This window comes from Pseudophryne corroboree, chromosome 3 (assembly GCF_028390025.1).
Source record: "Pseudophryne corroboree isolate aPseCor3 chromosome 3, aPseCor3.hap2, whole genome shotgun sequence".
Lineage (NCBI taxonomy): Eukaryota > Metazoa > Chordata > Amphibia > Anura > Myobatrachidae > Pseudophryne > Pseudophryne corroboree.
In genome coordinates, this window is record NC_086446.1 from 32,894,795 (window position 1) to 32,909,069 (window position 14,275).

Below are 14,275 nucleotides of genomic sequence, written 5' to 3' on the forward strand. Positions count from 1 at the left end.
TCACCTACCCAGTCATGTCCCTGTATTATTACTATAGATATAAGTGATGTCACTGTGACAATCCCAGATCCCCTCACCTCCCCAGTCAGCAGGTAGATGATCTCCAGGGTGAGATTTAGTATCCGCTCTTTCATGTGACTGCTGTCATTATCCATTTTCTTATTCTCAGGAAACTTCTAGTACAGATGCTTCAGTTCCTCACTGTTCAGTTTTCTAGGAATAAATGTAATAATTATAATAAACACCAGAGTACATGTATATCATACTCCTCTTTCGCACACGCTATTAGTCCTGGTCAAATAACCCTGGACGAGCTTATTAATACTGGTCACTATTATATTATACTATATCGCGCACAGAGCACATTGCATAATGCCATCATATCGGGTGGCTGTATCACCCATGTACAGCAGTAAATAAAGGAATGCAGCAGCAGTGAGGGCCAATATCGGGAATGCGATCAGGCAGTATCACACCCAGATCACTAAACACAGGTCACACTGATATCAGACATCTGATACACCCTGATCCCTACACAAAGGTCACACACGGTTAGTACACCCCTGTATAATAATAATAATAATAATACCACCACCACAGGCTGCTTCCCCTGTATAATAATAACAACAACAACAACAACAACAACAACAACAACAACAACACATCACAGGCTGCTCCACGTGTATAATAATTACTACAGGACACACAGACTGGTCCCCCTGTGTAAAAATAACAGGACACCACAGGCTGCTCCCCCTGTATAATAATAATAATAATAACAACAACAGGACACTACAGGCTGCTCCACCAGTATAATAATAATAATAAAAATAATAATAATTAATAATAACAATAACAACAACAGGACACCACAGGCTGTTCCCCCTGTATAATAATAGTCACCATCTCCTGCCAGATGTAACGTCTCCCTCCTGCTTCCACCAGTTCAGCACAATCTACCGGAAGCGTACGGTGAGTGGAACGCACACGGCGGAAAATAGGTGTAAACCCACAGGGCGGAAGTCCAGTGGAACGCACAGGGCGGAAGTCCAGTGAAACGCACAGGGCTGCAGTCGAGTGGAACGCACAGGGCTGAAGTGGAGTGGAACGCACAGGGCTGAAGTGGAGTGGGTGGAACGCACAGGGCGGAAGTCGGGTGGAACGCACAGGGCGGAAGTCGGGTGGAACGCACAGGGCGGAAGTCGGGTGGAACGCACAGGAGTGGATGTCGAGTGGAACGCACAGGAGTGGATGTCGAGTGGAACGCACAGGAGTGGATGTCGAGTGGAACGCACAGGAGTGGATGTCGAGTGGAACGCACAGTGCTGAAGACGGGTGGAACGCACAGAGTGGACGTCGGGTGGAACGCACAGGGCTGACGTCGGGTGGAACGCACAGGGCGGAAGTCGGGTGTGTAGCACTGCGGGCGGTGGGCTGGCGAAAAGTACATACATATAGATACGGGGAGGGATATAACACGGTTCACGCAGCGGGTGTGGGGCTTGGAGGGGACTGCAGTCTTGCGGGCCGGACACCCTTCACACAGCTCGGGGGCTGCCCTGTACCTATTGCTGCTGCTCCCTGCCCCTCACACCCCCTCCTATAGAAATAGTAAAAAAAAATTCTGTGCAGCCATAAAGCACAGAGGGCGGGTGAGGCGCTGCGGAGATGACTGCTGGAAGGGGTGGTGGGTGCAGTCTACATGCCTTCTCATACTGCTCACCTGGTATCCTACTAATGCCCCCTCATACCGCATACTTGCCTACCTGACCCTCTCCATGAGGGAGAAAATGCTCTGTTCCTGGACTTTCCTGGTAATGTATGATTGCCATCACCTGTGGTGAGCTAGTTAATTGATAAGAAAGGTGTTTCACCACAGGTGATGGCAATCATACATTACCAGGAAAGTCCAGGAACAGAGCATTTTCTCCCTCATGGAGAGGGTCAGGTAGGCAAGTATGTCATACTGCTCACCTGGTATCCTAATACCGCTTGCTAGTGTCTTCTTAATGCCTCCTCATACCGCTCACCTGGTTTCCTCCTAATGCCGCCTTATACCGCTCACCTGGTATCCTACTAATGCCCCCTCATACCGCATACTTGCCTACCTGACCCTCTCCATGAGGGAGAAAATGCTCTGTTCCTGGACTTTCCTGGTAATGTATGATTGCCATCACCTGTGGTGAGCTAGTTAATTGATAAGAAAGGTGTTTCACCACAGGTGATGGCAATCATACATTACCAGGAAAGTCCAGGAACAGAGCATTTTCTCCCTCATGGAGAGGGTCAGGTAGGCAAGTATGTCATACTGCTCACCTGGTATCCTAATACCGCTTGCTAGTGTCTTCTTAATGCCTCCTCATACCGCTCACCTGGTTTCCTCCTAATGCCGCCTTATACCGCTCACCTGGTATCCTACTAATGCCCCCTCATACCGCATACTTGCCTACCTGACCCTCTCCATGAGGGAGAAAATGCTCTGTTCCTGGACTTTCCTGGTAATGTATGATTGCCATCACCTGTGGTGAGCTAGTTAATTGATAAGAAAGGTGTTTCACCACAGGTGATGGCAATCATACATTACCAGGAAAGTCCAGGAACAGAGCATTTTCTCCCTCATGGAGAGGGTCAGGTAGGCAAGTATGTCATACTGCTCACCTGGTATCCTAATACCGCTTGCTAGTGTCTTCTTAATGCCTCCTCATACCGCTCACCTGGTTTCCTCCTAATGCCGCTCACCTGGTTTCCTCCTAATGCCGCTCACCTGGTTTCCTCCTAATGCCGCCTCATACCGCTCACCTGGTATCCTCCTAATGCCTCCTCATACCGTTCACCTGGTATCCTCCTAATGCCTCCTCATACCGCTCACCTGGTATCCTCCTAATGCCTCCTCATACCGCTCACCTAGAATCCTCCTAATATCACCTCATACCGCTCACCTGGTATCGTCCTAATGCCTCCTCATGCCGCTCACCTGGTATCGTCCTAATGCCTCCTCATACTGCTCACCAGGTATCCTAATGCCTCCTCATACTGCTCACCTGGTATCCTCCTAATACCTCATCATACCGCTCGCCTAGTATCCTAATGCCTCATACCGCTCACCTGGTGTCGTCCTAACGCCTCCTCATAAAGCTCACCTGGTGTCGTCCTAACGCCTCCTCATACCGCTCACCTAGTATCCTCCTAACGCCCCCTCATACTGCTCACCTGCTATCCTCCTAATGCCCCCTCATACCGCTCACCTGGTATTCTCCTAATACCGCTCACCTGGTATCTTACTAATGCCCCGTCATACAGCTCACCTGGTATCCTCCTCAAGACCCCTCATACCGCTTACCTGGTATCCTCCTAATGCTGCCTCATACCTCTCACCTGGTGTCCTCCTAATGCCACCTCTCACCTGGTCTCCTCCTAATACCGGTCACCTGGTATCCTAATGCTCCCTCATACCTCTCACCTGGGGGTATATTTACTAAGCTCACAATTTTTACCTATTTGGTGTTTTTTCAGCAAAGCGTCATCTCAGGAATTTACTAAACTCAGATCTCGGCAGTGATGAGGGCATTCGTATTTTCTCTGACGTCCTAGTGGATGCTGGGACTCCGTAAGGACCATGGGGAATAGCGGCTCCGCAGGAGACAGGGCACAATAATAAAAGCTTTAGGATCAGGTGGTGTGCACTGGCTCCTCCCCCTATGACCCTCCTCCAAGCCTCAGTTAGATTTTTGTGCCCGGCCGAGAAGGGTGCAATCTAGGTGGCTCTCCTGAGCTGCTTAGAATAAAAGTTTATTTTATTTTATTTTATTTTTTTTCAGTGAGTCCTGCTGGCAACAGGCTCACTGCATCGTGGGACTAAGGGGAGAAGAAGCGAACTCACCTGCGTGCAGAGTGGATTGGGCTTCTTAGGCTACTGGACATTAGCTCCAGAGGGACGATCACAGGTACAGCCTGGATGGGTCACCGGAGCCGCGCCGCCGTCCCCCTTACAGAGCCAGAAGAGACGAAGAGGTCCGGTGAAATCGGCGGCAGAAGACGATCCTGTCTTCAGACTAAGGTAGCGCACAGCACCGCAGCTGTGCGCCATTGCTCTCAGCACACTTCACACTCCGGTCACTGAGGGTGCAGGGCGCTGGGGGGGGAGCGCCCTGAGACGCAATATAAACAGAAAATACCTTAGGTGGCAAAAAGAATACATCACATATAGCTCCTGGGCTATATGGATGTATTTTAACCCCTGCCATTTTTACACAAAAGAGCGGGCGATAAGGACGTCGTGAAGGGGCGGAGCCTATCTCCTCAGCACACAAGCGCCATTTTCCCTCACAGCTCCGCTGGAAGGACGGCTCCCTGACTCTCCCCTGCAGTCCTGCTTCAGAATCAGGGTAAAAAAGAGAAGGGGGGGCACTGTTGGCAGCAAATAACGATAAAAACAGCAGCTATAAGGGAATAACACTTATATAAGGTTATCCCTGTATATATATAGCGCTGGGTGTGTGCTGGCAGACTCTCCCTCTGTCTCTCCAAAGGGCTAAGTGGGGTCCTGTCCTCTATCAGAGCATTCCCGGTGTGTGTGCGCTGTGTGTCGGTACGCGTGTGTCGACATGTATGAGGAGGAAAATGATGTGGAGGCGGAGAAATTGCCTGTGTTAGTGATGTCACCCCCTAGGGAGTCGACACCTGACTGGATGATTGTATTTAAGCAATTAAGTGATAATGTCAGCACTTTGCAAAAAACTGTTGACGACATGAGACAGCCGGCAAATCAATTAGTGCCTGTCCAGGCGTCTCAGACACCGTCAGGGGCCCTAAAACGCCCGTTACCTCAGTGGGTCGACCCAGACACAGATACTGAGTCTAGTGTCGACGGTGACGAGACAAACGTAATGTCCAGTAGGGCCACACGTTACATGATCACGGCAATGAAGGAGGCATTGAACATTTCTGACACTACAAGTACCACAAAGAAGGGTATTATGTGGGGTGTGAAAAAACTACCAATAGTTTTTCCTGAGGTCAGATGAATTAAATGAGGTGTGTGATAAAGCGTGGGTTTCCCCCGATAAAAAACTGCTAATTTCTAATAAATTATTAGCACTATATCCTTTCCCGCCAGAGGTTAGGGCGCGTTGGGAAACACCCCCTAGGGTAGATAAGGCGCTCACACGTTTATCTAAACAAGTAGCGTTACCGTCTCCTGATACGGCCACCCTCAAAGAACCAGCTGATAGAAGGCTGGAAAATATCCTAAAAAGTATATACACACATACTGGTGTTATACTGCGACCAGCAATCGCATCAGCCTGGATGTGCAGTGCTGGAGTCGCATGGTCGGATTCCCTGACTGAGAATATTGATACCCTGGATAGGGACAATATTTTGTTAACTATAGAACATTTGAAGGATGCATTGCTATATATGCGTGATGCACAGAGGGATATTTGCACCCTGGCATCAAGAGTAAGTGCTATGTCCATCTCTGCCAGAAGAGCGTTATGGACGCGACAGTGGTCAGGTGATGCGGATTCCAAACGGCACATGGAAGTATTGCCGTATAAAGGGGAGGAGTTATTTGGGGCTGGTCTATCGGACCTGGTGGCCACGGCAACGGCTGGAAAGTCCACCTTTTTACCCCAGGTCACTTCACATCAGCAGAAAAAGACACCGTCTTTTCAAACTCAGTCCTTTCGTTCCCATAAGTACAAGCGAGCAAAAGGCCACTCTTTTCTACCCCGGGGCAGAGGAAGAGGAAAAAGACTGCACCATGCAGCCGCTTCCCAGGAGCAGAAGCCCTCCCCTGCTTCTGCCAAGTCTTCAGCATGACGCTGGGGCTTTACAAGCAGACTCAGACATGGTGGGGGCCCGTCTCAAGAATTTCAACGCGCAGTGGGCTCACTCGCAAGTGGACCCCTGGATTCTACAGGTAGTATCGCAGGGGTACAAACTGGAATTCGAGGCGTTTCCCTCTCGCCGGTTCCTGAAGTCTGCTTTACCAAAGTCTCCCTCCGACAGGGAGGCAGTTTTGGAAGCCATTCACAAGCTGTATTCCCAGCAGGTGATAATCAAGGTACCCCTCCTACAACAGGGAAAGGGGTATTATTCCACGCTGTTTGTGGTACCGAAGCCGGACGGCTCGGTGAGACCAATTTTAAATCTGAAATCCTTGAACACTTACATAAAAAGGTTCAAATTCAAGATGGAGTCACTCAGAGCGGTGATAGCGAACCTGGAAGAAGGGGACTTTATGGTGTCTCTGGACATCAAAGATGCTTATCTCCACGTCCCAATCTACCCTTCTCACCAAGGGTACCTCAGGTTTGTAGTACAAAACTGTCATTATCAGTTTCAGACGCTGCCGTTTGGATTGTCCACGGCACCTCGGGTCTTTACCAAGGTAATGGCCGAAATGATGATTCTTCTACGAAGAAAAGGCATCTTAATTATCCCTTACTTGGACGATCTCCTGATAAGGGCAAGGTCCAGGGAACAGTTAGAAGTCGGAGTGGCACTATCTCAGGTAGTGTTACGTCAGCACGGGTGGATTCTAAATATTCCAAAATCGCAGCTGATTCCAACGACACGTCTACTGTTCCTAGGAATGATTCTGGACACAGTCCAGAAGAAGGTGTTTCTCCCGGAGGAGAAGGCCAGGGAGTTATCCGAGCTAGTCAGGAACCTCCTAAAACCAGGCCAGGTGTCAGTGCATCAGTGCACGAGGGTCCTGGGAAAAATGGTGGCTTCTTACGAAGCGATTCCATTCGGAAGATTCCATGCAAGAACGTTTCAGTGGGATCTACTGGACAAATGGTCCGGATCGCATCTTCAGATGCATCAGCGGATAACCCTGTCGCCAAGGACAAGGGTGTCTCTTCTGTGGTGGCTGCAGAGTGCTCATCTACTAGAGGGCCGCAGATTTGGCATTCAGGATTGGATCCTGGTGACCACGGATGCCAGCCTGAGAGGCTGGGGAGCAGTCACACAGGGAAGGAATTTCCAGGGCTTGTGGTCAAGCATGGAAACATCTCTTCATATAAACATTCTGGAACTAAGGGCCATTTACAATGCCCTAAGTCAAGCAAAACCTCTGCTTCAGGGTCAGGCGGTGTTGATCCAATCGGACAACATCACGTCAGTCGCCCACGTAAACAGACAGGGCGGCACGAGAAGCAGGAGGGCAATGGCAGAAGCTGCAAGGATTCTTCGCTGGGCGGAAAATCATGTGATAGCACTGTCAGCAGTGTTCATTCCGGGAGTGGACAACTGGGAAGCAGACTTCCTCAGCAGAAACGACCTTCACCCGGGAGAGTGGGGTCTTCACCCAGAAGTCTTCCACCTGATTGTAAACCGCTGGGAAAAACCAAAGGTGGACATGATGGCGTCACATCTAAACAAAAAACTGGACAGATATTGCGCCAGGTCAAGGGACCCTCAGGCAATAGCGGTGGACGCTCTGGTAACGCCGTGGGTGTACCAGTCAGTGTATGTGTTCCCTCCTCTGCCTCTCATACCAAAAGTACTGAGAATCATAAGAAGGAGAGGAGTAAGAACTATACTCGTGGTTCCGGATTGGCCAAGAAGGACTTGGTACCCGGAACTTCAAGAGATGCTCACGGACGAACCGTGGCCTCTACCTCTAAGAAAGGACCTGCTACTGCAGGGGCCTTGTCTGTTCCAAGACTTACCGCGGCTGCGTTTGACGGCATGGCGGTTGAACGCCGGATCCTGAAGGAAAAAGGCATTCCAGAAGAAGTCATCCCTACCCTGGTCAAAGCCAGGAAGGACGTAACCGCAAAACATTATCACCGCATTTGGCGTAAATATGTTGCGTGGTGTGAGGCCAAGAAGGCCCCTACAGAGGAATTTCAACTGGGTCGTTTCCTTCATTTCCTGCAAACAGGACTGCCTATGGGCCTAAAATTAGGGTCCATTAAGGTTCAAATTTCGGCCCTGTCGATTTTCTTCCAGAAAGAACTGGCTTCAGTACCTGAAGTTCAGACATTTGTAAAAGGGGTGCTGCATATACAGCCTCCTTTTGTGCCTCCAGTGGCACCTTGGGATCTCAATGTTGTGTTGAGGTTCCTAAAGTCACATTGGTTTGAACCACTCACCACTGTGGACTTAAAATATCTCACATGGAAGGTGACGATGCTGTTAGCCTTGGCTTCAGCCAGGCGTGTGTCAGAATTGGCGGCTTTATCATATAAAAGCCCTTACTTAATTTTTCATTCTGACAGGGCGGAATTGAGGACTCGTCCTCAATTTCTACCTAAGGTGGTTTCTGCTTTTCACATGAACCAACCTATTGTGGTACCTGCGGCTACTAAGGACTTGGAGGACTCCAAGTTGCTTGACGTGGTCAGGGCCCTGAAAATATGTTTCCAGGACGGCTGGAGTCAGGAAATCTGACTCGCTGTTTATCCTGTATGCACCCAACAAACTGGGTGCTCCTGCTTCTAAGCAGACGATTGCTCGTTGGATTTGTAGTACAATTCAACTTGCTCATTCTGTGGCAGGCCTGCCACAGCCAAAATCGGTAAAAGCCCATTCCACAAGGAAAGTGGGTTCATCTTGGGCGGCTGCCCGAGGGGTCTCGGCTTTACAACTTTGCCGAGCAGCTACTTGGTCAGGGGCAAACACGTTTGCTAAATTCTATAAATTTGATACCCTGGCTGAGGAGGACCTGGAGTTCTCTCATTCGGTGCTGCAGAGTCATCCGCACTCTCCCGCCCGTTTGGGAGCTTTGGTATAATCCCCATGGTCCTTACGGAGTCCCAGCATCCACTAGGACGTCAGAGAAAATAAGATTTTACTTACCGATAAATCTATTTCTCGTAGTCCGTAGTGGATGCTGGGCGCCCATCCCTAGTGCGGATTGTCTGCAATACTTGTATATAGTTGTTGTTACAAAAATTCGGGTTATTATTGTTGGGAGCCATCTTTTCAGAGGCTCCTTTGCGTTTATCATACTGTTAACTGGGTTCAGATCACGAGTTGTACGGTGTGATTGGTGTGGCTGGTATGAGTCTTACCCGGGATTCAATATCCTAACTTATTATGTACGCTCGTCCGGGCACAGTATCCTAACTGAGGCTTGGAGGAGGGTCATAGGGGGAGGAGCCAGTGCACACCACCTGATCCTAAAGCTTTTATTATTGTGCCCTGTCTCCTGCGGAGCCGCTATTCCCCATGGTCCTTACGGAGTCCCAGCATCCACTACGGACTACGAGAAATAGATTTATCGGTAAGTAAAATCTTTTTTTTTTGGAAGTCAAAGAAAAAAAATACGAATGAATACATCATTGGTCAAATACGCTTGCTATTTTATACACCTCGGTAATTAACTAAAAATTCAAATTCACAAACATTGCCGGCAATAGCCAAACACTGCCGTGAAAAAATACAAATCGTAAAGAAAAAGAAAAAAAAAACAGTTTTAAAATAGACCTGCTTTTTTTTTTACTGTGTTCTGATAAACATGCATGGATCCGTGCATGTTTATCAGTGGGAAGGGGTGCGAAAGTGTTAAAAATCAGGGGGGAAAAATTGCGTGGGATTCCCCCCTCCTAAGCATATCCAGCCTCAAGCTCTTTGAGCCAGTCCTGGTTGTAAAAATACAGGGAAAAAATTGACAGGGGTTCCCCCATATTTTAACAACCAACACCGGGCTCTGTGCCTGGTACTGGTGCAAAAAAATATAGGGGACCAAAAAAAGTAGGGGTCCCCCTTATTTTTAACACTAGTCAGAGATAATGCCACAGCCGGGGGACACTTTTCTATTGGTCCCTGCGGCCCTGGCATTAAATAACCAACTAGCCACCCCTAGCCAGGGTACCCTGGAGAGGAGTGGGGACCCCTTAATCAAAACACAAAAATGCAGAATACAACAGCATAGTAAATGAGGCGTAAAAAATGCAAAAAGTTGCAAATTCACACATTCAATGTCATTCGTGTTTAATCTCCCTCCAAATCCCGACCATTATGAGTCTTCGTAAATATACCCCCTGGTATCCTAATGCCTTCTTATACCACTCAGAAGAAAAAGAAGTGTACATTTAATAGTAGCGCTCTCCAGTAACCATGTTAGATATCACCCATGTGTAAGAATCAAAACATCAAGGTTGATTCACCGTATAGCGAAGAAACAGGATCTCCTGTTGTCTTCTGGTCACATAAAATCAAGTGATCACAATAGAATATTCCTTTTTCTCTCAGGGGACTCAATAGTGGGCCCAGCTTATAATCTACAACAGAGAAAATATAAGCACCTCCTAATCCTTTGGCAAGGATAATAGGTGGAGGTACTTATAGCAAAAATATATAGTGTAGCAAGCCTTTTAAAAGGATCACATTTATTAGGTACAAAATGCACGTACAGAAAGACAAATTTAAAATAGCATATCAATCTCCATAAGGCACATCACCAACGTTGGAATCTGTCCAGGGGATTCAAATGGCGTCAGGTGTCCAGTGAAACAGGCGAATGAGCTCCGGATGCCCACCACCACAACCATGCAGAGTTCACCCTGTAGTCAGTCGATGAGTGCAGGAGTCCAAATAGAATACAGCCACGCTTAACGCGTTTCGGACGGGATCCGTCCTTCGTCAGAAGCATGGCTGTAATGTGTAAGCTTCTCTATTTAAACCCTCTTAACGAGGGACATCAGCTGGAAACAATTACGGCACAAGACACGCCGCTATCACATCAGAAGACGATCCCGCTGGAACCGGACGTGCGTCATGCGTGTCACCGCTGACCGGAACTTCCTGTGTTTGCGTTCCAAATGCGGCTCAACAGGTTTCGGAAGTTCCTATATTTGCGTTCCATAGCCGCACCATTGAAACGAGAGGTGTAATTCCGGACTCTTACCGTCCTGGGTGACATATAATATCTTCATATTTCCGGTATATGTGTGTTCCAAAAGAATATAGTCCACAAAATGTTCATCTCAGTGGCCCTAAAAAATAAAAACAAATAAAAACAGGTATTACCATGATAATAAGGATATATTCTAAAAATGAGCCTAGTACAAGGAGGTGAGTTATATCAGAAAACATTTTAACTCGAATTCACCGTTCAAACCCCCTGGTGTCAGGGTGTTCAAACGGTGAATCCATCTGTTCTCCGCTTGTGAGAGCCTTTTCTGTATGTCTCTAGTTCTCCATTTTGGGAGAATCATTTGGATACCACAAAATGATTTTAGAAAACATTCATTTGACTCATGGATTTTTTTAAAATGAAAAGAGACTGTGTGAGTATCAAGCCCCTTACGGATATTATAGATGTGCTCTGCCCATCTGACCCTGACACATCTCCCCGTTTTACCAACATAAAAGAGTCCACATGTACACTCCATAATGTAAATCACATTCTTGGAATGACATGTTATGAACTCCCTTATTGGAAATGTTTGACCATGTACTGTGAACTCAGTTATCTTTCGTAGAGGTGTTTTTACTGTCCTACACATTAAACATTCGCCACAGCGGTGAAAACCTTTGGTTCTAATACTTTGTCTGGGATTATTTTCTATACCGCTTTTTACCAGCTGATCTTTAAGTGTAGATGCCCTCCTATAAACAAAGAGAGGTTTCTCAGGTAACAACGGACCCAAAACTGCATCTTGTTTTAATATGTTCCAGTTCCCCCTAAAAACTCGTTCTATGTTTTTGAAGGATCTATTATACTGGCTAATAAATGCCCACTGGAAACGTTCATCCTTTGGTTTGGGGCTAGTGTTACCTTTTAAGAGTTTCTCTCTTTCTATTACGGCCACTTTTGATCTTGCCGTGTCCAAAAGTTTAGTAGAGTAACCCTTCTTAGCAAACATCTTATACCACTCACCTAGTATCCCCCTCATACCTCTCACCTGGTGTCCAAATGCCACTTTATACCGCTCACCTGGTATCCTCCTAATGTCTCCTCATACCGCTAACCTGATATACTTCTAATGCCCTCTCATACATCTCACCTGGTTTTCACCTAATGCTTCATCATACTATTTACCTTGTATCCTCCTAATGCCTTCTCATCCTACTCACCTGGTATCCCCCTAATGCCTCCTCATTCCTCTCACCTGGTATCCTCCTAATGCCTCCTCATTCCTCTCACCTGGTATCCTCCTAATGCCTCATACTGCCCACCTGGTATACCCCTAATGCCTCTCACTTGGTATCCTCTTAATACCGCTCTCCTGGTATACTCCTAATACACACTCATACTGCTCACCTGGTATCCTCCTAAGGCCTCCTCTTTCCTCTTACCTGGTATCCTCCTAATGCCCCCTCATACCTCTCACCTGGTATCCTCCTAATGCCCCCTCATACCTCTCACCTGGTATCCTCCTAATGCCCCCTCATACCTCTCACCTGGTATCCTCCTAATGCCCCCTCATACCTCTCACCTGGTATCCTCCTAATGCCCCCTCATACCTCTCACCTGGTATCCTCCTAATGCCACCTTATACCGCTCACCTGGTATCCTCCTAATGCCTCCTATTGAAGTCAAATTGCATATTTAGTTTTTTAGACTATGCTATGACATTTACAAATGGATGAGTCTATGATGCATGCGTCAAATACGCATGCTATCAGAAGATGCATTTGTTAATAAATATCATACAGTAACAAAATAACGAATATTTCTTACATACACTCAAATGTGTTACATCCAATAAAACCACAAATCAAATAGTGTCTTAAACATATCAGATTGTCTAACAAACGGACATTGTGTCCATGGAAGATGGACCTTTGACTGACAACGGGCGCTCTTCACACCGTTGGAAGGGGCTACGCCCCTTAACCCCTGGCCGCCTTTCTGGGGTTCAATATTTTTACAATATGGAGTATTACCTGCGTTGTTAGTTTTGGTAGTGGGTAAATATTGGAGGAGGAAAGGGCGTCCGATGGTGAAGGGGGCGCTGCCTCTTGCGACGGTGTGACCAGCGCCTGCAGGGCACAATGTGCAGAATGTAGCGGCTGCGGGGGGGGGGGGTGGACTGCGGATGAGGCAGGGAGTCTGTAGATGCTGCGGGTGGAAGGAGGGGGGCGGTAGGAAAGGGACACAGAGACACAGGGCAGTAGGAAGGGGACACAGACACGCAGGGCGGTAGGAAGGGGACGCAAGGCGGTAAGGAAAGGACACAGACACGCAGGGCAGTAGGGAGGGGATACAGAGACGCAGGGCGGTAGGAAGGGGACACAGAGACGCGGGGCGGTAGGGAGGGAATACAGAGACGCAGGGCGGTAGGGAGGGGATACAGAGACGCAGGGCAGTAGGGAGGGGATACAGAGACGCAGGGAGGGGATACAGAGACGCAGGGAGGGGATACAGAGAGGCAGGCCATCAGGGAGGGGATACAGAGACGCAGGGTGGTAGGGAGGGGATACAGAGATACAGGGTGGTAGGGAGGTGATACAGAGATACAGGGAGGGGACACAGAGAGGTTGGGTGGTAGGGAGGGGATACGGAGAGGCGGGGTGGTAGGGAGGGGATACGGAGAGGCGGGGTGGTAGGGAGGGGATACGGAGAGGCAGGGTGGTAGGGAGGGGATACAGAGACGCAGGGTGGTAGGGAGGTGATACAGAGATACAGGGAGGGGACACAGAGAGGTTGGGTGGTAAGGGGGGGATACGGAGAGGCGGGGTGGTAGGGAGGGGATACGGAGAGGCGGGGTGGTAGGGAGGGGATACGGAGAGGCAGGGTGGTAGGGAGGGGATACAGAGACGCAGGGTGGTAGGGAGGTGATACAGAGATACAGGGAGGGGACACAGAGAGGCTGGGTGGTAGGGAGGGGATACGGAGAGGCGGGTGGTAGGGAGGGGATACGGAGAAGCGGGGTGGTAGGGAGGGGATACGGAGAGGCGGGGTGGTAGGGAGGGCTTCTGGTTTTAAAGAAATGTGTCTGGGATGGCAGCAGTATCCTGCCGCACCCCCACCCTGGCAAAAGGCACACATTAATAGATAGGCAGGCGCCCCCCCCCCCCCCCCCATAATATAAGGCATCCCGCTCCCCCAATATGAGTAATCTTTCCCCCTTTTGGAAAGCATTTCACTCCCCCCCCCTTCCAGCACAATAGCAGCCATCAATTCCCCCCCCCCCTCCTTCAAGCCACCCCACCAATATCAGCCTTACTTCCATGGTGGGGGGGGGGGGTGCTGGCTCCTATATAGAGCAGATATACTGTTGTGTGGCTGATGGCTGGGGGTGGATGGGGAGGGTGGTTTGTGGTGGTGGGGGCGGGGGGTGGATGGGGAGGGTGGATTGTGGTGGTG

General features: G+C 48.8%; 1 protein-coding gene across 3 annotated transcripts in view; it reads right to left on the bottom strand.

Annotated features, from left to right (window-relative positions):
* LOC135054617 (oocyte zinc finger protein XlCOF8.4-like) overlaps positions 1 to 2,132 on the bottom strand; it is a 49,947-nt gene extending 47,815 nt beyond the window's left edge. For 2 of the 3 annotated variants that reach the window (XM_063957820.1, XM_063957818.1), the window contains exons 1-2: positions 904 to 981; positions 78 to 213 (exon numbers count right to left, since the gene is read on the bottom strand). In XM_063957820.1, coding sequence (XP_063813890.1) covers positions 78 to 155 — 78 coding nt within the window. In that variant the 5' untranslated portion in view covers positions 156 to 213; positions 904 to 981. Of the gene's footprint in view, positions 1 to 77; positions 214 to 903; positions 982 to 1,974 lie in introns of those variants that run through there. The other variant, XM_063957819.1, reaches the window with a different exon arrangement.
* Positions 2,133 to 14,275: the final 12,143 nt, after the last annotated feature.